This window comes from Haemaphysalis longicornis, unplaced genomic scaffold (assembly GCF_048455015.1).
Source record: "Haemaphysalis longicornis isolate Haplotype H1 unplaced genomic scaffold, Haemaphysalis longicornis Haplotype H1 scaffold_1, whole genome shotgun sequence".
NCBI classification, from domain to species: Eukaryota; Metazoa; Arthropoda; class Arachnida; order Ixodida; family Ixodidae; genus Haemaphysalis; species Haemaphysalis longicornis.
Genome location: NW_027526203.1, coordinates 449,321,697 through 449,343,658, shown reverse-complemented (window position 1 = coordinate 449,343,658; position 21,962 = coordinate 449,321,697). Strand labels below are relative to the sequence as shown.

Here is a 21,962-nt window from a genome sequence, read left to right as displayed (position 1 = left end):
CAGACACCCTCTCTAGGGATCCTGAATGCTCTTCTACATCCAAAGTGGACAGCACAGAAATTTTTGTGTCTATGGTCGTGGCAGCCCTTCCTTCAACCCTGGCCGTACGTCTTGAAGACTTCAGGTCTCACCAAACTTCAGACGGCGAGTGCTCAATGCTGAAAGCATACAGCATGAAGGGGTGGCCTCGACGAGACCGGCTGCCGCTCAACATGACACGTTACTGGGAGCATCGTGGGGACTTCACCATATGCGAGGACCTGCTGTTCATGGGCGGACGTCTAGTTGTGCCCGAAGCACTACGCAGAGACATCGTGAACCTGCTGCATGATGGTCATCAAGGCGTCAATCGATGCTTGGCGGTGGCCCGAGACTCTGTGTGGTGGCCCGGTCTCAACAGCCAGGTTAAAGCAGCCGTAGAGAACTGCCCAGCATGTGCTTCTACACGTGTCCAACGCTGTGAGCCCATGATTCCGACCGAGACACCATCAGCTCCGTGGGAGAGGGTGGCCATCGACTTGTTTCATTTCGCCAATCAAGATTTCCTTGTGGTTGTAGACTACCGTTCTCGCTACCCAGAGGTCATCACACTCCGGTCCACTTCTGCGGACGCCGTTATTTCTGCAATCAAGAGCACGTTTGCCCGACACGGCATCCCGGTGACTGTAGTCAGCGACAATGGGCCACAGTTTTCCTGTAAAGCTTTCGAGGACTTTGGGAAGACCTACGGGTTCACACATGTCACGAGCAGTCCACGCTACCCGCAGTCCAACGGCGAAGCAGAGCGCATGGTTCGCACAATCAAGGAGCTGTTTCTGAAGGCCACAGACCCATTTCTGGCTCTGCTAGCATACCGTAACACTCCCGGTGTGTCTGGCTACAGCCCGGCTCAACTGCTCATGGGACGCTCTCTGCGAACTCGTGTGCCAGCCACGGCTCAAAGCCTTGTTCCAGATTGGCCACTGGTGAAAGAATTCAATGACAGGGATGCCGCCCAGAGACGAAGACAACAGAGAGACTACAATAACCGGCACGCAGCGCATGACCTTCGTGCTCTCGACGATGGGCAGGAAGTATGGGTACGCGACACGCGGTCAAGGGCGACGGTCCTAAGCCCAGCTCAGAGACCACGCTCGTACATCGTCCAGACGCCCAGTGGCATACTAGTGAGAAACCGCAGACACCTCGTCCCTTGCAGCAATCCTCAGTCAGCCCCCTCAGATGACACGGGAAGCTCCAACCGTGCGGCCCCGATATCTGCGCCGTCTCCAGGACCACAGCGGGCAGCAACCGGTGCCGCATCGGACACTCCAGCTCCTGCACCTGCTGCAGGATCGCCAGGCCACCGTTGCACACGATACGGCCGGCGCGTGGTGCCACCTCGCAGACTGGATTTGTGAGACTGCTGCAAGGACTGTTTCTTGGTGGTGCTCTTTTGTAGCACTTGTGTTTGAGAGCTCCGGAAGGAGGGATGTAGAGGACGCCACCTGTTGACTCGAGTAACTGGGAGGTGGCGCCCCCACTCTGTATAAAGGCATTGGCGGGGATTAAACGGGGCTTTTTGTTGTTCGTGAACTGCGCGTGGTTGCGTCATTCTTCGCGGGCTTCACGCCCACATTCGGCACGGCTCGCGGCGTCCGCGCCACCCGGGCGCGTCTCTACAGGCTCAGTGAAATTTCGTTTTAACTGGAAGATAATACGTTTCGTAGTTCTCTCGGGGTCTTTGTTCGACGAGCAATGATCCGTTATTTACTGAATAAGTAAATAAGTACTGAAGCATGTCCACCCAGCGTTCGTCAAACGCAGAAGGGTGAGCGGATTGCTGGCACACTGTAACTTAAACAAAACAGCTCAGATATTCGGACTAAGCAAGGAACACACAACACTTTCTTGCTATAGTTACATCGTGTCACTCTTTTCTTGAAGTTCCTCAAACGGTTTCGTTCGCCTCTTTCATTCCTCCAGCTTCTCATTAGTGACACTCGGCTCGATACCCGTTTTCCATATTTCCGACCGAAAGCGGGACAAAACACCGTCCCACAAGCAGGCTGCGGGACCACAGCCGCAAAACCGGGACGTGTCCCGCCTAAATCGGGACGTCTGGTCACTTCAGGATAAACCCCCGGCTGGGCGCACTCGGCCCAGCGCCCCCTCTCAACTAGCGCTCGGGGCACGACATGGCTAGTGACGCAAAACGGGCATGCCGAAGTCTGCATGGTTTCCTCATACCAAAATATTGGTCTCTGCTTTTTGCCTGCTCAGAGCAGTTCTGAGAAGCTCCAAGCAGCCCAAAACTGCTCCCGCCATAGACTTCCTATGGGCAAATAAAATATGAGCTGCTTGGAGCTGCTCAGAACTGTTCTGAGCAGGCAAAAAGAAGAGACCTTATATTTCTATGAAACTCTACGCTGCGCATACGTAAGAGGCCCCGCCAACGGTCATGGCTTGAAATGCACGTTTTTGAAACGGAAACAACACAGAATTCCCTCTTTTCTATTTTGTTTATTTTAAGCTTGCGACCCGATGTGCCAAGTGGGTCAGAGATTAGAAACCAATGCCAAGTTTCTGTAACGTAGACAAATGACGACCGAAGACATTGTTCAACACGGGCGAAAAAGAGGCACAGTGCATGGACACTCTAGTCTCATTTTTCACAGGAATGCTCTTCGACGTTCCCTGATATAGATTTTGGCATTGTAGCTGATTTTCTCGACAATGCACCCTGCCCTTCTCCTTAAATTCCCTGGATGTTTGCCTGCAGCCACCATACCGAATGCAAAAATTACGTTTCGTTGTTACTGCAGCCTAAAGCGAGCCTGCGCCTACCGAATGGAGTAAAGAACGTCCATGCGCGCTTCTGTGATGTTGACAAAACAAGGCATCACGCCCTGCCTGGCGATCATTGATCGTGTTTTGGTCTGCTTCCGCGGTTTCCCTTCCGGGAAAAAAATCCCTACTTGTTTGGGTTCAACACATCCTAGATGACTGGACGGTAAGAGAATGGGCACGTCTAATGGACACTAATTATAATGCATATGTGTTCACGTTTTACGCACACCTGCTGCGATGTTTGGAACACGTGCAATCACTTTTTCATCCTTTTTATTTTCGATGGTTTTACTCGTGCCTCTGTTTTAGTGGATACTGCATCGAAATGACGTTAGGTGGCGCCACACGCCTTCCGTCGGTGCGTACTGCTGATCGCGGCTGTTTGTGCGGTTGGAGCCTGAGGAACTGCTCGAGGGCTCGGGCTGAAACGGGGCAGGCTGCGGTGCAACGTCTCATCTAATATGTCGCGCAAATATATTACTGCCCCATCTGCTTCGAATGAGCACATTTGCTGCGCCCACTAACAGTCAGCCGTATCTTCTGTAACCACGGCGTTGCAGGGCGCAGGTAACCGTTGTTGATCGATCTGCGTGTTTTGTGTGTCCTGCACCGTGTGATGTTGTGTTGTGGTTGTGATCGGGAGTGAACGAGCAAATGAGGCCCCATTTCACTTCGGATTCCGTGATCGGTGGCGAATGCGGATCGCTAAGCGCAATCATACGCGTTCAGTTCAAATTAAATTCGCTTAAGGTGAGAGCAAGCCTCGTGAAGGAATTTTCGGATTCGTGTCTGACGTCTCGGTGAGCTCATTGGGAGTGAAGCCTTTATTGCCGTGTTGATACGTGTGTTCTTGTGCATTTGTAGGTTGGTTGTGCTCTGGCTGTCGGCGGCGGGTACTCTATTGTGCGTACCTGATCTGTGTTGCGGCTGCAATTTCATAGCCAGCATTTCCTCTGTGTCTGGCGCTTTGGGATTGCACTCTCTGCGACGAGGCACTCAGCAGCGGGTGCTTTTGGCGCCTCGTCGACGAAAATCGGCGAGCTGTGGTCAGGCCACGAGCGTTTTGTTGTAATACTTGTGCGCTGTGTTGCAAGGCGTGGTGTACTTAATAGGACATCATTTCTGCTGGTCACGACCATCGTTGTGTGGTTTGTTTACATTTGAATTGCAGTCGCAACTGAAGTGCTGTGTCACGTATAGCAAATTGGCGGGTCGGCTCACAGTGGCGTAGTCTCTTTCTTCGCGAATGTTTCAAACTCGTCAAAGTGGTGGTCTATTGTGCGCCCACAGTGAAGTGATGCTTGGGCACGTGGCTTGTGGTCGTCTTTTTTTTTTTCTCTCTGAAGCACAGTCGCGGCTGTTGCGTAGCAAATTGAGCGACTTGTTACCGACTCTTTCTGTCGTGTCCAGAATCGATTACTGAAAACCCATATTTTCCGCCAGTGTAACTTTATTTGTTGATGGCCGAACTACCAAGCTTCGATTATTACTTTGCATATTTAAAAACAGAAGTTGGGATCGAAACATGCTGGTGTTTCTACAAATCACTGTGCACTTTCTGCTGTCCTTAAGCATATCCATTCAAATTCGGACGGCAGTGTGCAACTGAGAGACAGAGTCAAGAGCAAAATGATTGTTGCGGTTCGTCGCAAAACTGGGGATACAAACAGCATTTTGATCTGCCACATGTTGGAATAACGAGGGCTGAGTAGCACGAGCTGAGGGTTACTCAGGGCTGGAATAACGAGCTGAGTAGCAGTGGGTGTGAAAGCTGGAACAGACTGAGCCTGTGCTCGCTTTGAGTGACAAATACTAATTCGCTTTTGATGTCTGGTAAACTCACTTTCCCAGAGTGAAGGGCTGACCAAGCATGTCTTCAAGGAAAGAGGAGTTCTGGGGCAGAAGAATGGACTGTCGAAGCCTTGGCCTGCAGGCGTACATTGGTGCCAATAATCACGTGGTCCAGGACTTGTATCGTGCACTGATGCCATCAGAAAATCCCGACCTGCTCCACTCAAGTCATGGAGGCATCTTCAACTTGTCATTTGCCCCGGAAGGGTAGGTCTATTTTTGTGTGTGGTCTTAGCTCGTTATGTGTACCTTCATTCCCAGTTGCTTGTGTTCTGTGGTGCCAGCTGAGCTATCACTGAAGCTGTTAAAATTGTTCCGGTAATTCTTTGTGACAGAGTGGGCCAGGAGATGGGAGTGAATTTGTGTATCTTTCGCTTGTGGCTGCATTGTTTAGTTCAGTGTATGTGACTCTTTATTGCAATTTTTGTTCGAAGTATGTAGCCCTAGTTCATATGCAAGGCTTGGAAGAATAAAAAAAAAGGTCAACCACGGCTGCCTCTCAAACTATTGGTAATGGCATCACACTGATCTGCATTGTGTTGTCGTGCTGTCTCACTTTTAAAGAATTTTGATATTGATGCATTGCTTGGGTAATACGGACTTTTTGTTTGTTCACGGACTGTTTCTCTGTTTGGACATTTATAGCGAGCAGATGTAATCATAAGTGAGTTGATCTTACTCATTTATGACCACATGTGCTTGCATATTGTTTTTTCTTTGCCCTTTCGACGAAGTGTTGTCTGCTAGCTGCAGCATATGCTCATCACAGCAACGAACTGCTCTTTTCAGTTCAATCCTGGTGGCAGCCACTGAGGGAAAGAGTATTCTCATATTTGACCCGCTCAACCACAGGCTCATCAGGGAAGTAACCCATGCACATACTGACTGTGTCAACTACGCTAGGTACGTACTGCTAGTGGTTGCAAACGACACAGGTCTCTAAAAAGTGAACAAAACGCTTGCGACAGGTTTCTCGACTCTCGGACATTTGCCACCTGTTCGGATGACACCACCGTAGCTCTGTGGGATGTGCGGAACTTGAGCCGGAAGATACGCTCCCTGGTTGGTCACTCCAATTGGGTCAAGAACATCGAGTATGCGTCGGCTGAGGGACTTCTCGTGACATCGGGCTTTGATGGCAGCATACACACGTGGGACATCAATAAGTGAGTCACTGCTGCTTGCTGAATGCTGTGCTCTTTTCATCATAATCCTCATGTAGTAATGAGATAATTTGAACAAAACCTACGCTGGTCATGACTTCAGCTGTGTGCAACATAGTGCGAACAATGCTATTGTTGCAGGCATAGTGCGAACAATACAGTACTGGTATGACAGTACTGATTTCGTACTGGTATGACGCTGTGAATTATGGATCAGGTAGATGTTTAAAGAGAACCAGGGCCTGCCGTGGATGCTATGTGAGCTCTCAAACAGGCCGTTTGTGAAGTGCTTCTCAGAATGACGGTCCAGCTGCTCAACGCTGCTCCAGCACGGCGTCCTGTTCTTGCAGTGTTTGAGCTTCTCTCTTTTTCTTGCATGAGAATGTGAGCCTTACGCTTGTGTTTGCACTCTTCGTACCTAGCCTGCGTGAGCAGCTTCTTTGGGTGAGGCACTTGGGTGAGAGACTTATGACCGGCTTGTGTTGACAAACAGGATTCACCTAACCATTACACCCCCTAATACCTTCCTTCCTCTCTCCAGTCCCTCCTTGGTTTGAAGGCAAACCTGCAAGCCTCGCCACTCCTTTCTTGGCTGCTTAGAGATCACCTTACATTGCCTTGGTGCAGCCAGCTGGTGCATTAACCTTAATTGCTGCACCTTAATTAGAGAACTGCTGCACCTGCTACGGAAGAGGTGCGACAATTCGGTGCCATGAGCGCGCGCCGTAGTTTGGGCGTTGCGGGTTTGCAGGCGGCTACTGGCAGTTGCGGCGACCGCGTGAAAATGTACGTTGAGCTTGAAGATACGCAGGACGAACTTTGCGGCTGCGCTGATGCGTGCGGCGCAACCCAGATGGCCATAAACATCCAGTTGTAAAGGACGGCAGGCAGGGATGATTAGCAGACTACTACGCCTGCACCTCGCTCGATTGTAAACACACAGGGGCACTGCTGACGGTGCAGCCGTGGTGCAAGGCACCACGAAACCACGCTGCTGCACTGCACCAGCACCACAGAAATTTCTCTGCACCGTTGCTGTGCACCGCTTCTGAATCGAATGGAGCTATGGTTAAGTAGCCTTCCTGGCCTCTTAGAAGGCCACTAACAGGATGTCGGGGACACAAGACAAGACTGAAATGAGCTTGTTTGACTTTTTTTTTTTTTTTTTTCGTACTCTTTATTTTCTGAAACTTAGTGCCCACAGAAATTTCTGATTTTGTTCATTTAGTTTAATTCACAAAGTAACAATATTAAGCTCATGAACAAGAAGTTCTGTACACAGCGCCCGGAGACAAGTTTCTAAAAATTATGGTTTCAGGCTTTGTTGTATGAGCACTGATCAAGTTAGATGCCCACTTGTTGGAAAGAATGGGCATGACAGTTTACCTGCTACTGTCTTTCTTCAGTATGATGAGCACTGAGGACACTTCAGTCATTTCAAACAATACCATAGGTTCAGTATACACCAGGCAATTTTTTGTTTACTGGTTTACATGGTTGCTGTGTAGTGGGAAAAATTATGGCTAACGTACGCTTATGTATACGGCTCTGCATGCCCTTCTACTTTTCGAGAAAACTCTGCCCATTGCTGCTTGTGTCGTCTTGCTTCTATACCTTACTGCACAAGCACTAATGCTGTGAGTCGTGAGATCTCACGTGGGGGGCCCATTTCATGGTATGGAGCTTCCGCTGTTAGTTGGAAGCCCATGCAAGCACGTTATCACGCCGCCTGGTTGCCGAGCAGTGTCGTGGGTTTAGGCTACACTGTCTTCCTTTTTTATTTTTTCCCCAGCTTTCTCCAATATCGAACAAGTAGCCTAGGAATAGGTCACGTTAAAAGTGAGTCGGTGTCCATCCTGCAGACTAGTGGGAGCACTGCCATGTAGATTCACATTTGTGAGACAGGCAATGATATCTCACACGTGTTTGGCTCCTGAATTCTGAGATGCCTTTCTTGGGGCTCTTCGCAGCGAAGCGATTAGTGTGTAGTAGGGTTTTTTGTGATGTACGTATGTGAACAAAGCTGTGAGTTATTTACCCACAAAGCAGCACATACATGTTGTGGTTTATTGGTCAATGCTCTGATGCTATGCCTAAAATTATCCTTTAAAAGCTTACGGTGATAACAGGCACCCGCAGCTTGAAGTACAACGAGTTTGACGTTGCTTGGCACTCCATTAGGCTCTTATTAGAGCCACATGAAGGGCTGTAGCCTACATTTACGGAGGTTTTATTGGCCAAGGCTTACCCCCGAGATTTTCTTGTTTTGTGTGACCCCAATGCTCACTCAGGGTTACAGGCCCACAGAGGAGGAGCATGTACCTGTGGAGGTGTATTGGCCAACGCTTACCACAAGGCTTCTTGTTTCATGGAAGTCTCAAAGCTCCGTGTTGCATGCCAGTAGTTCTGCAAATACTCCCAGAGGGGTATTGACCAGCGCTTACTCAGTGTTTTCATTTTATGCTAGTCCCATGATAGCTCGCACAATGTGACCAACATAGCATTTAGCCCATATACTCTCTCCCATATACCCAATACTCCGGGAAAGCAAAAACACAAGGAATACAACAAGTCATCAATTCACCTTTTTCTGCGACCTGAGTGGTCATCTTCTTGGAGGTTTAAATTCAAAAATTAAGGGAGGGGTCAGGACATCCGGACCCCCCCTCTGGATCCGCCAATGTGCATGCCTGTGGTGTAAGCCGTAGCGATAGAATGTTAGTCTTCTCAGTCTACATCACTCCTTCAAAGTCCAAAATACATGTTAACTTCATGCATAAGCACTCTGCATGGCTAAGACAAGAACAAGACATACCAGTGGTAATCATTGGCGCCCGTAATGCTGACGTTGCGAAACATGACAAAAAGGACTGGTTTTTAGCTTCTGTCTTGGACAACTTCAGACTCCCAGGCTAAATGAACATTAGCCAACCACACGGTACAAATTGTGCTTGGATTTAGTCTTGGCAACAAAGCGTTTTCTGCCACCATTACTCAAATGCAATGAAGCGCTGTGTATCCCCATCAGCAGGTGTAGTGGTTTTGCAACAGCTTCGCCAGACATCCTCTTTCACACAGTCGAGATGATGCATCAACTTTTTTTTTTTCGCCACAACTTTTGCAGCATCTTAGCTGTCGATGATGTTGCTATGTAGAACTGCTAGCATTAAACGTTCCAAGAAGTGCAGCCAGCTCAGTTCTTAAAAGCACTTTGGCTTTTACTTATTTCATGCTCTTGTTGAGTGTAACTTGTTTCAAGAAAATTGTATCAATGATAGCGTTCTGATTTCTTTGGAATTTTACAATGTCTGTCATTTTCTGCTTAAGTATTTGCAATGCCTGATTGTAATTGGGGAAGCCTGCATGTAGCAGTAATAATGTTATGCTTGTGAACGTTGCATGCATATTTATGTTCAGTTAATGCACGGTAACTCTTCTAATGAAATGTGTGTGTGCAGCTGGTCAGGGTGTTCTGGCACTCAGCATTTCTTAAAATGTTTGGTGTGAAAATGTCCCTGTTGTGTCATTCTCTGATGTAGTAACAGCTACAGAGTGCATTTCTAATTATTGTGCATTTGGCAGGTTTTCTGAGAACGGGACGGAATTTCAGCGCATCTTCTACACGAATGGACTGATGCGGATGCGGCTCACTCCAGACAACCGGAAGATGGTCATCTGTACAACAGGGGGTTACTTGGTAGTGATCCACGACCTGGACTTGCACACACTGGCGCACGACCTGCGTGGTTTCAAGGTAGGCACTGCACCTGGCCACTCTGTTGGGGTGTGGAGCGACATCAGAGCGTAGCTCCATTCCTGAATGGCCCTTCCGTTTTGCCTTCGTTTCGAAATCTGTTTCCACCCATGGCTGCTCATATATTGTCAAATACCAGATAATGACTGCCGGAAGTAAGATATTTGCTGTGGAATCGTTTTCTTTGTGGTAATAGTACTGCCTTGTAGGCTGCTGGTGCGGTGTAATTAGGGTCCTTCATTTTTAAGACCAGATTTTTACTGATATTCATCTCCACCTCCTGCCCTTCCCCTGAATGACATTTATGAGAAACAGGTTAAAAGGACAGACAACCGATTTTTGTCGAGTATATGCTCTCTATCATAAATGAAAGAGCATCCCTTAAAACACCTCAGCGCGAAATGGTTTTGCTGATAACGCCCTAGAACTTCTCAAATCAAAATTTTTAGAACTACAAGCCGTATGTGTCCTCCCAAAAATAATGCTGGCAGCCATGACATACTTTTGTCTGTATGCGAGATGAAAAGCGGTATTTAAAAACTTGTCCCCAGCTAAACAAATAGTGAATTGCAGGCTTTCTTATTACTTAATGTGTTATTTTAATCACTAGTTCATTTTGCACGAAGGCGGAATCTGTTGGGATGAACGATAGGTAGGATGCTGGCTTCATGTTGTGGAAGTCGGCAGTTCGATTCTCTCCAGGCGTGTCTTTATTGTTTTTAAGCTGCTGTAGGCGTTTTTGGTAGCTGAAAACGAATATTTCGGCAGAAGAAACGCCCCCGACTGATGCAGAGTCGTCAAACAACGTACGACACAAGCAGGAAGCTCTTTCACTTGGTCTGTTTACTGAACACTGCCATTGACTCTGGACTGGGCATGAAGGTTCAGTTAGCCACACTGAGAGCAGCAACACAGCAGCGGTGGCGGGTGGCGCGTCTTTAAAATTTTCAAAATAATATTTAAAAATGCATATACAATTTAAACTTATACAAATACTTGTTGTAAAAGGTTTTCAATAAGTGAATAAACGTCTTAGCTGTTTGAGTAGTGCAAGGTTTGCAGGTCACATGACCGTAACACATATTGTAGTGTCAAGTTTCTACACTACGAACCGCCACACTTCCGATTTCGGAAAGTTTAGTGTGAAATTAAAATTATTTTCTCCACTTTGTTTATAAGTTGCTTGTGGTTACCCCACTATATAAAATGCTGACTTTCATATGAACTAGAGAACATATACTCTACAAAAATCGATTGTCTGTCCCTTTAAACTATAAGTTGCCATCCACAAACTTATTTATGGTTACAAAATGGGACTGTTATCTGTAGTCAAATTCTTCTGGCAAAGTAAAATTGTGCTCCCTAGATAATGCTGAGCAGTTATTAATAGTCAAGGATACCAAGGGTGTCTGTCACCTTAGTGGCTCATTTGGCCATTGATTGATTGTAGGGTTTAACGCGCTGACGCAACGCAGGCGATGAGGTGCGCCGTAGTGGAGGGCTCCGGATTAATTTTGACCACCTGGGGATCTTTAACGTGCGCCGAAATCTCGTACGCACGGGCGTTTTTGCTTTTCGTCTTCATTTGGCCATTGAAAATTTATTCTGCTTCATTGGCAGACTACAAATGCATTGTTCAAAGTAAGTTCGATAGTGCATGTTTTGAAAGGAATTGCCAGAACGCTACAGGCCACAGAGGGAATTACTAAATGTCTCTGCACTGGCTCACAGAAAAGGCGTGCTGATATTATTTCTTGTGAAGTGGCTGTTATTCGTAATGCGGTGAAGGTGGCTACTTGTCCAAAATATATGCAGAGGGTGTGCGAGTTCAGCAGCTATGTTTTCGTGCTGGTGCCAGTTCCTTGGTGTGCAGTATCTATGTCAAAGTTTTTTGCATCTCAAGTGATAATGATAGTGCTGAATATTGATGTCTTGTTTGTGAAAACAAAAGTGAGTTCTCAGAAACTTTGACAATAGTTAGACCCGATTTTTGCCCCCTGTCCCCAACTTTCAAACATGACAAAACCCCCAAAACAGAGGGCACGAAGTGTTGTTGTAGCAGTGTCCACCCTTATCTGCCCACCTTACTTGACAGCTGCGTGGTTGCGTGCGAGCAGTGCCGACACGTGTTGTGCCTGTGTGTGCACTTGTACAGCTTCCCAAGATGTACCGCTGGCGAGCCTCGGAGCGAGCGGCCTACCACGCGGGGGACTGCAGCGGGCACCACTTCACGGCCCGCCGGAACAGGGTCGAGTTGATCTGTGACTTCCCAAGCGAGAACGACGCAGAGATCATCTCCTCTCTCCAGGTGCACCCACACGGCTGGTGCGTGCTATCTCGCAATACAAGTAGGCACGAGAAGTCTGAGGTGAGTGCCTGCCCATCCCAGCCACCCTGTTGTGACGCACACGAGCGGTGCATGTGCATTGCCAGGTTGCACTCCATGTGTCCATTCAGCAGACGCTCTGGTTAGTGATGCTGGGCAAGCAGTGTCAGTGAATGACGAGTGGACGGTAGTGCGCACTATCTCCGAAACCATGCTACTGATCATTACTGCTGCAATTGTCCTGGAAGGAAGTGCCAGCACTGAGTGCTGACCCTTTGCTAGTGCTGATTTTCAAATTCCAAGGAGAAGAGCTTGGAGCAGTGAGGCTTTGGAATTTTGGAAGTTTGGCTACACTATCTTCACCCTCTCTGGCAAGACTGCAAATTTGCTGGGAAGCACTGTTCTAGGCTTTTGTGTAGTGTCTTTTACAGATGCGAGTTTGGTTTCCGTTTTTTTTTTTTTTTTTTCAGCGAAACTGTTTTTGGCTTGCATTTTGTTGATTTTTCGTGCCTGTAAACAAGTCTGCATCTGCGCGAACTTGGCTCCCAATTCTGATTCAAAAACGCAAGGCGTTGTTTGTTTGTGTACTTGCTTTTATTTGGTGCCGCACTTGCTTCAACTCGACAAGTTGCCGTTCTCCATTTTGATTTGAATTTCACATCTCTCTGTCATCATAATAGGGAAGCCACATATTGTCTGGACTCCCTCCCACTCCTGAATACTGAAGACGTTAATAATTTTCAAGTGTGCAGGATGTTTTAAGGGGGGACGTGGCTTTCAAAATCAACTTTTTTATTTCTGAGTGGATTTTCATGAAAATTGGCACAGCAACTGGAAATGATTCTGTGATAACACCATAAAAATTTCAAGATAATATTTTGATAACTTTTTTATTTATTAAATTTTCTTTCTGTTCCGCTTGTACCGAGCTTGAGCGACTTATAAAACACGATAGAAAACTTGTTCGAAGTGCTTTGCATTCCCAAATGAATGGGCGAGGTCGTGACAGTTTTAGAATTTTTTTTTTACAAAACAATATTTTTTAGTTTTCATTTATTTAGAGGTTAATGTGCAACAGGCATGTCGACTGTGAACGACTATTTGAATAAAAATAAAAAAGTCACAAAAAACAAATCTGGAAAACCAAAAGTGTCACGACCTGAACTGTTCATCAAGGAATGTAATGCAAGAAACGGAATCAAAATAGACCCAGTGGTCACGAAGAAATCCCTGGTACAAGCGACATAGGTGGCAAAAAAAACTGTTTTGAGAAAACGGCTTCCAAAGTTGCAACACAGGTTTCACTTATCAAAAGTCGCCACGGTTGCAGCCTTTCATGTCCTTTTGAACATGGGGCTTCTGGAAGGCCTTGCCTTGAAATTGGAGTGCCTTTTACAGCCTTTCTCTTTCCAGAAAACATCATTTTCAGCTCCTCCGTGAATAGTACATACCCCCTTTGCAAACCAAACGGAGGGGAAGATGGGTTTCAATGGGCTTTCAATGCAAAGTAGGTTAGCTGGTTGGCTCTATCGCACTGGACAACCTCCTTTTGCAGTGTTGTCACCATGGCAACAAGTTAAGCATTGTTTTTACTTAAATTTGAACATTTTTGGCTTTTTTTATGTTTTATCTTGCCTGGCACAGCAACTTAGTACTCATACGTGCAGGTGTTCATTGCCAAAAGTTTGCATACCACAAGGATGAAAATGAGCTACTTTGAAGCTTGGTAGAGTATTCTGCATAACTCCCAACTTCAATGCAAGAGCATATTTTTTTACTACTTTTGACATTCAAGGCATCCAATATTTCTCGCAGCACAGCCAGTATGCCCTAAGCAATGGTATCAATAATTTCCCTAAAAAAATCACTGTTGAATGCTGCCACAGTAACGTACATTTTTAACGCAGAGAGCATATTTTTATTCATATATTACTAACTCAAACCTGTTTGCATGAAAATTACAAGTGCACGGGAAACGTAGCGCAAGAACGGCGATATGGCTCGCGCGCATCGCAGCGCACGCTTACCGCGACATATCGAACTTTGATTATACCTGATATGGCTGGTCAGGTCGCTTTTAAGATTAAATCTAACGTCGCAGGCATTAATTACAACTACTGGCGTTCAATCGTAACCGGTTGCCCAGTCATGTGATGCTCCAATGCGCGTCGGCTATGCCGTGCGCGCCGCAGCGTTTGACGCGTCGACCGTTTCTTTCTCAAGGCTAGCGAGCCCACAGTCAAAACACAGCAATAACTAAGCGTGTAAACATCGCAAATCCGACTAAAAGTTCACTTCACGAACCGCTATCGCAAGCGCGCACACCGCGTCACCCTCCAAGGTCTGGCGACGGTAGAGTCACGCGCACCACGAAGCGTTCGATGACCTCCGCCTTTCGAGCCACACAACTTCCCGTAATCTGGCTCGTTATCTTTGCATTCCCATCGCGATAACGTGCGTGTTGAATACCACAGATTGAACAGAAACTCGGCCGAGCGAAGCGGCAAAAATGAACTCAATCCGCTCGCTACGCAGCTCAGGCGGCCGCCATCTTGCGTTGCGCCCGCGACATCCAATCAGGAGGGTCGTTGTTCTGCGCCTCGACCGGAGGACCAATAGCGCTTCAGCATCTATTTCTAGCTTCGTTTGTGCGTCGTTGTGCGTTTGTGCATGAACGAAGATACAAGAGACGAACGGAACCGGAAAGACGATCGCTCGGCCGATCTAACCATATCAAAATGGCCGCGCCCGGTGGCACCGTTGCGGAGATAGAGCGCTCCGAAAATTGCCGTTTTTTCGCCCTTTTGCGCTGATAGTTTGTCACCGCGCCTGACAAAAGTATTTTTTTATGCCACTTTGCGACGTTTTTCAGCGTAAAAACTTTGCAGACGCACAGAATAGGAAACATAGAAGCCGAATATATGGGTTTCAAAAAAACGATGTTTTGGTCATTTTTCCGAAGTTGAAGACACCCCTTAAGACACTCTTGTTAAGGTGGCGGTTCCACGGCCGCTATCTTGAGAGTAGTTCAGGTTTTGCCAGCGGGCTACCCCACTGATCCACGGCTGAGAAAGCGACTGAGATGGGTTTTGTGAGAGAAAAGTGCCGGGTCCCCTCTCTTGCACTTGCGATGCCCAAGGGTGCTCCTTTTGTTGCTGCCGGAATCATGGCAAACCAATTTTATTCTCCATTGTGCACTTGGGGGGGGGATGTTTTGCTGGGATGGTTTGGCCCTGCCTTCTTTGCCGCGACTTGCCCGTTTTCCCGAGCGCTAGCTAACGCGCGTAGCACAAATAAAAGAAAGCGTTTATCATCAACTGACTTTCCTGTTTTTCACTGTTGTTGGGGTGGAAGGTTGGACAATTTAGCGATACGTATGTCGACAAGACTGCCAGCACACATTACTAAAAGAGCAAAGGGAGAACGCAGGTGTAAAGGAGTGAAGAGTGATGTCATGCAAATTATCTGTGTCTCATGTATATATTTCAGGTAATTTCGCTAATGAACTGCAGTTAAAATTGTCGGAACGTGTCTTGCTTCTTTCCTTCTGGCCTAACCTTTCGTGCTGTGCAATCCTGTCATCTCCGTTGATGCCATGGCAATTTTAGTCGGAATCAAAACACCACTGGACCCTAGTATGGGCTTAAGCAAGCTGTGGCGCAAAACAAAAGTTCTTTTTCTAAAACCGTATCACATATATATAATAGTGCAGCTATAATAAACTATGCCATATGCAAGTATCCAATGGCCAGTCTTCCATTCTTGCCTCCTGGCAGTAAACATAGTAGTTCATCATGCATGTTCAAGGTACAAGGCAAGAGATAACAAAAGAATTTTGTCCTGACAAGGGAAGCGACAGGTACAGCAAAGATGTATTCAAATTATCCTGGAGCTACTGTTTGAAATAATATTTTTTTCCGGTGGCAGTATGTATTTTGTGCCCTCCTCTCTCCTTCAACAAACGGAACAATTTTTTTTTCTGGGAAGGTAAAAAAAATAATTGCAACTTCCACAGTCACCACACCGAACGTGCTGACGCTGCCCAATTGTGAATATGGCGTTTAGACCACAGAAGGACTGACACAAAAATGACTCGTCGGACATTACGGGTGCTTTCCAATTTACCCTTTACACGGTTTCATTGCCATCTTCGTGGACAGTCTGCCATGTTAAGCCGCATTCCAATTCGAATCAAGCTGGCAACGAATACTGTTTCGTGGAGACAGCATCGAAGTCAGCAACGATGCAGGCAGGCTAACTTCCTGTTTAAGCCAAAAAGTGATGCACCTTTCTGTGTATTAATGTTGCAGCAAACTAACTAGTTCTTTTATTGAAATATTTTGTATAATTTATAGTGGTAAAGATGCATTTTTTTACTTTTTCAAATCACATAATGCTTATATTAGTAACGCTAATATTTTTTACAAAACCTGCGGCTTGCATTTGTCAACATGTTTTCTACAAGGTTTTCGTCTGCATTGGTGACTGGTGCGCTGTTCCAATTCTTGTTCCTTTAGTCGTCTGTTAAGATTGCTTCGTGAGCTGTCTACCAAGCTGTCCGCGAATTGGAACACAGCCTGGGTGATCGACTCGAAACATGCATGCTTGAGAGCTATCAATGGACACACAATTATAAAAATTACTAACAAAATGAAAAGGTGTTCGGAAACAACAAAAAGGCGGGAAAGACATGTCAACATACAAAGGCAGGTTCTTGCATGTAATGCACGTCAGAGAAAATATCGAATGAAAATATCTGCAGATAAGGTTAGTGCAATGACGAGTACAAGAAAATAAACACTCAGTAAACAGTGAACTCAGTAATACCACACTTTCAATAAAATGGACGGTGTTTTGACAAAACGGCATTTGATAAAATGGACAATGCTTGGATAAACTGTCTGGGAACCCGTTTACTAAATTCTCTCTCTCTCTCCCCCCCCCGTATTAGAGAGAGGGAGAAAAAAAGAAACAAAGGTAGCTTGGCATCATAAGGGTTCTCAATATATGTGTTTCATTATCTTCTCGGACCTTGGTGTATTTTGTGTCGAACATGCTATAAAGGACTCCTCTTTTTGTCTTTTGGCTCACCTCACTGCATACATCGCCTTCTGGCCTCAGCCTTGTTAACACACTTTTGTTGTCCATCTAGGTGGCTAGTACATAAAGTTACGGTACCCCAACTGCGAGCGGTGACGCCGCTGCGTGCCTTTGTGAGACGCTATAAGTCCACCAACGCACGTAACCTCTTTATCTCGGTCACAAGAGATGGCTTCGGAAAGGCGCCAATCCATGTACATTAATTACATTACTTCACACGTTTTCGCTGAAGCCGATGCTGTAGTATTATTCTGAACCCCCCCCCGCCCACCTAAAAAACAAAACAATCAAACAAAAAAGTCATGTTGGTAGCTTTAGAGTGCTCTGGAGCCCTCTAAAAAGCGGCTGCGCATTTTGGTGGTCTGAATCGAGCGCTACAGGCATGTTCAGTTAGTCGTCTCTGAATGTCACTGTCTGACCACTCTGTCTTCGAGTGGGAGCAGTGCCGAGACCTGGAGGAAAGCGGGTCACATGACACTGGCTGCTGTGTCGGCCGATTTCTGCAACTTTGCAGCCACTGAACCAAAGCGTAGCCAGCAGCTTGTCGTTTGGGTGTTTAGTTGGTTGTGGTTTTTTTTTTTATTATTTCAAGCTAGCTCTTAAGCAAAACAAAAATTATTACATATATAATACAGCAGCAGCTATAATAAACTCAATTGCAGCTAGCTCGTATGCAAAAAAAATTATTACATATATAATACAGCAGCAATTATAACAAACTCAACTCCAGTCAATGTTCGTCCTTGTTTTTGTTTAGTTCACGCGTGTCCAACCATAGAAACTGGAGTTCGTTAGCTACAAAATGTAGAGTAGTGGGCGATTGCCCCTTCCTGTTTACCTTTGAAATGAATCTAGATCGTCAAAAAATGAGTCAAGTTGTTCCCGAGAAGGAAAGTACTGCATGCGGTCGGAGTGCGTTCTGGTTTGCTTAAGAAAAAAAAAATATTCGCCAGAAATGAGGCTTCTTGCCGCCATTTCCGACCACCCTAACCCCTTGGCCAAGGTCCACAACAATGCACGATAGGTGCACATCATTTACAGGGTGAATTCAAACTGAACTTTGTAGTAACAGGAGGGGTGGGGGATTAGGAAGCCAAGGCCATTGTGTAGGAATGTTACCAAAAGGAGAGTCGAAGGGGCGATTTTTTTGACGCTTGGAACGTCCCCATTCCGCTCCTCCATTCATTTGGATCCACCACTGCATCACCTGCCCTTCTTGAATATTTGCATCACGTGCTAGCAGATAACCCTTCCATCTGGCATTGATTTGCCCAGATTTGTTATACGTACTGACCGGTGTGCTCAACATTTTTCTGTGCTATCACATACAGTAATCTCTCGTTATAACGAAGTCAGCGGGGCGGCAAAAAATTTTGTTATATAAGCAGTGTTTCGATATAAGTAACAACTCGAGAAAAGCTAAAGCATTTGAGCTTTCATTGCGCCACAGCTGTGAGGAACCAAAACACAATGTATTCCGTGAAGCAAAGCTTTATTAAGGTGCAAAAAAGGCAGCGAGCTTTGGCTGTTTAAAGCTCTTGCTGGGCGCGAGCAACTGCTGCTCTAATTTGGCCAAGCATTGCATGACGCTGCGGTCGCCGCACATTAAAGTGGCAGTGGCAGTGGCTACTTCTATAGGGGGCGTGCGGGCGTCATGGAACGCTACGAGAGTTCCGCACTGGAAAGTGCCGCAAACGCAGTGGCTCGAGTTTGAGGTTGTATTTGTTGAGAAAAAAAAAAAAAAAAAAATCACCGCTCAAAAATTCAATGGGCCTACCACGCATTGGACCATTTCTCTAAAGTCGGATGGGGCGAATTGAGCATGATTGGCTCGAGAAAATCGTCGAGGAAACACCAGCTTGCGTTGACCCGCTATGTTGATAGCCTGACTCGTGCTGAGTCGCCGCCGCTCGGTGACGCCTCCGCTCGCCACTTCGCTTTAAGCGGGTCAAGCTCTTCGTGTTCTTCGATTAATGCGGCCTAAAATGCATGTGTTTGGGTTGGGACCAGAAGAAATTTCGAATAAAGCGTTATTTCGAATAAGGCGAGTTCGTTATAACGAAGGATTACTGTATGTGACAAGCGCGCGACCAGGACACACAGGACGTGCGCGTGTGCGCATGCACCTGCATGTGGGCTTGTGCAGTTGCAGGAACAACTCTTATTTCTATACCGTGCATTTTGAGGCTGCTGTAGTCATTTTCTAATTGTCAAATTTTTTTCCGGAGAAATCTTACTTCTGCAGTATTTTATTCGGCATATTGAAACCCAATGTGCAGAAAAACATACCGCCATGTTCGACTGTGCACAGCTGCTCTCCTGTCCTGCTTCAGCTTCTTGTGATCATGGGCGGACCAAATGCAGAGTGCATGCCTTGATACGGAACCAGTATATCGGCTGGAATAATGCATGCATTGGTGTATTCATTGCATAAAGCACACACATGTACTTTCATGTCGACCCCGGCTTGTGGTTTCATTTGTTAATTGCTGGCAGCAAATAATTCTGGTATCGTAGCAGTTGCTTTATATCTTTACAGATCGCAAAATAATAAAAACTAATTTTTACTTCATCCTACAGTACCCGTACGTTCTAAGCATTTTCCCCCAGGAAATGCCAGACGTTTATACGCCTCAACCAGATCGCACTGTTGGATTAATTTGTGTGCCAATTTTTCAATGGATTCTGCAGAAATGCTTCTTAGTAGAGCGGTTATTCTTTGTGGCAAAATGAAAACAGCATTTCAGCAAGAAGTCCATTGTATTTGCCGAAGAGCATGCATGATATTGGTTAGCAAGGCGACATATGTCAAGGCAAGTTTTAAATGAAAATGCAACAAAATAAATAGACGAAGGATGGGCATGACACCGAGTGAAGCGATATCGGCTTATCATCATCATCATCATCATTTATTGTACCCTTAAAGGCCCCTTGCGGGGTATTACATAAGGGGGCCATATGTTGAGGGCCATACTCTTAGCGACTCGCGACAATGTTTTTCTTTCTTGGGGGAGGGGGGGTTCAAAAAGGGGAATCCTATACGCTGTAAGGCTCTGTGGGGGTTGTTCTACCACTGTGTACCACTTGTTCATTCATCCGCAACACCCTCGACAGCTGGACGGCGGCAACGTTGGCTTCTCTATCGACAGCAGAACACGGCACTCAGAGTTATGGCACCATGAACTAAAGCCTATTTTGCGTTTGACCTGCTTACACTATGTAGTCCCTTTAGTAGGATGGCAGAAGGCTATTGCATCAGTGGTAACAGTGAACAGAATTGTTTTCTTTTCAAATGTGATTATAACTACCATAAGCTACTGTTTCAAGTCAGTGCTCTACCTTGTTACGTTCTTTCTGAGCTTGTGCGTGGTCAACCACATGAACTTGAGTTGGAGGGTGCTTTGAAACATAGGAATGCTACTAGCACATGGCAGCGCAGGTACAACACAAGTATACAGAGCGTTTCCTTTTACTTCAGAATTCTCGCTGTACATGGGCCGACTTCTCACAGCCTCCCTCAGCATGTGTTGGTAAAATGAAGAAAAGGTGAAACTGCCAAGCCTACAAACACTGCCTCCCACCCTCCCTTTCACAATGCTGTAACGAATTCCTCCAGTCACTCCCCCCCCCCCCCCCCCCCCCCCCCCCTTGTTCCCTCTCTCTTCATTGAGGAAGTCCCTCTGAATGGGAGCCTGGACCTCTCGCGACTCACCTTGCCTTACGGGGTTGTTGTTCGTTGCTGCGATTTCAAAGAATTCGAGAAGAGCTGTGGCATAGCGAACTGCTATGCACCCTCTGCTGTGTGAGTAGTGTTTCCTGCCACCGGGTTGCTCTGTCCTCCGAAAAAGAAAACTTGTTTGGCCACGCGCCGCCTTTGGTGAAAGTGGAAACTGCAAAAAAACTGGCAGTGCCACACGCTACTTTTCGCTACATTTGCTATAAAACTGTCACTGCAGTAATAAAGTCTTAACTGTACATTTACTTGGTTATGTTATAAAGATATGAAATTGACGTAAAATTCCATGTAATGCACTTTCAGGATTTCTGTGTATATAGGTGAATGGCTGTGTTCGTGTACTTTTGGCGGGGTGGGAAAAATCAGCCAATTTACCTATTAGTTTATAAGTTTTCTAATTGTTACACCACAATAATTCACCATAATTACCTGAGGAGTACTTCAAGTTTGATCTGTAAAAATATTGAAGGTGCCTCTTCAGCAGGAATGCGGAAAACTTGCACACTGATTGATCCATGTACTTGTGAGGCTTTTTCTTCTTTTTTTTTTTTTTTTTTGAAATGAGCCAAATCCATAAACTGAAACTAAGTCTTGTATATAAAGCTGCAGTGTCAAGAAAAACTTGACAACTTTCCCCTAAAAAAGGGGTGACAAGAAAATAGTTGAAATAACGCCCTGAAAAGGTGTATGCAGATCGTAGTTTGCATCGAAAATGAGCCAGACCCTGCTGTTTCACGGATCAAAATGAGCCGAATCCATTTGCCCAATGGAAGTTTTCTTTTGGCTTGACGGTTCAGACTCTTCCGTGGGTGCTTTCGGAAGTTTTTCTGTTTTTGCTTAATTAGGAGATTGGCGAAAGATCTGCCCCTGATGTCAACGAAAAAGTGAGCGGAAAAAGTCAACGAAATGAAACTGAGAGATGTGTAACAATGATTTCATTTCGTCTCATCGTCCCTACGAAATAACTCTGGTTATATAAATATATTTTTTTACTCCCAAATTTACCATTTTAGTACCTGCCTAAATAGCCGCCACTTGCAAGCCCTGGCACATCTCCTCCCCCCTTTGCGAGTACGAACCACTTCATTCAGGTGAAGAAGATATGAGCAGCCTTCTTACGAAGTGTTTTGGAAATTCATGGCAAGGGAATGAAGAGCTTGCTTACTTCGTGAGTGCCTTCAGGTGTGCCCAAAAAAATTATCC

The 21,962-nt window shown here is 46.1% G+C and overlaps 1 protein-coding gene across 2 annotated transcripts in view; it reads left to right on the top strand.

Moving 5' to 3' along the window:
- The first annotated feature begins 3,183 nt into the window (after positions 1-3,183).
- The window catches only part of LOC144155972 (DDB1- and CUL4-associated factor 10), a 22,272-nt gene continuing 3,493 nt past the window's right edge, over positions 3,184-21,962 (top strand). Inside the window, exons 1-6 of one of the 2 annotated variants that reach the window (XM_077687715.1) lie at positions 3,184-3,396; positions 4,681-4,887; positions 5,470-5,583; positions 5,649-5,846; positions 9,426-9,597; positions 11,753-11,965. In XM_077687715.1, the coding sequence (XP_077543841.1) occupies positions 4,700-4,887; positions 5,470-5,583; positions 5,649-5,846; positions 9,426-9,597; positions 11,753-11,965 (885 nt within the window). In that variant the 5' untranslated portion in view covers positions 3,184-3,396; positions 4,681-4,699. Of the gene's footprint in view, positions 3,397-3,472; positions 3,630-4,680; positions 4,888-5,469; positions 5,584-5,648; positions 5,847-9,425; positions 9,598-11,752; positions 11,966-21,962 lie in introns of those variants that run through there. The other variant, XM_077687716.1, reaches the window with a different exon arrangement.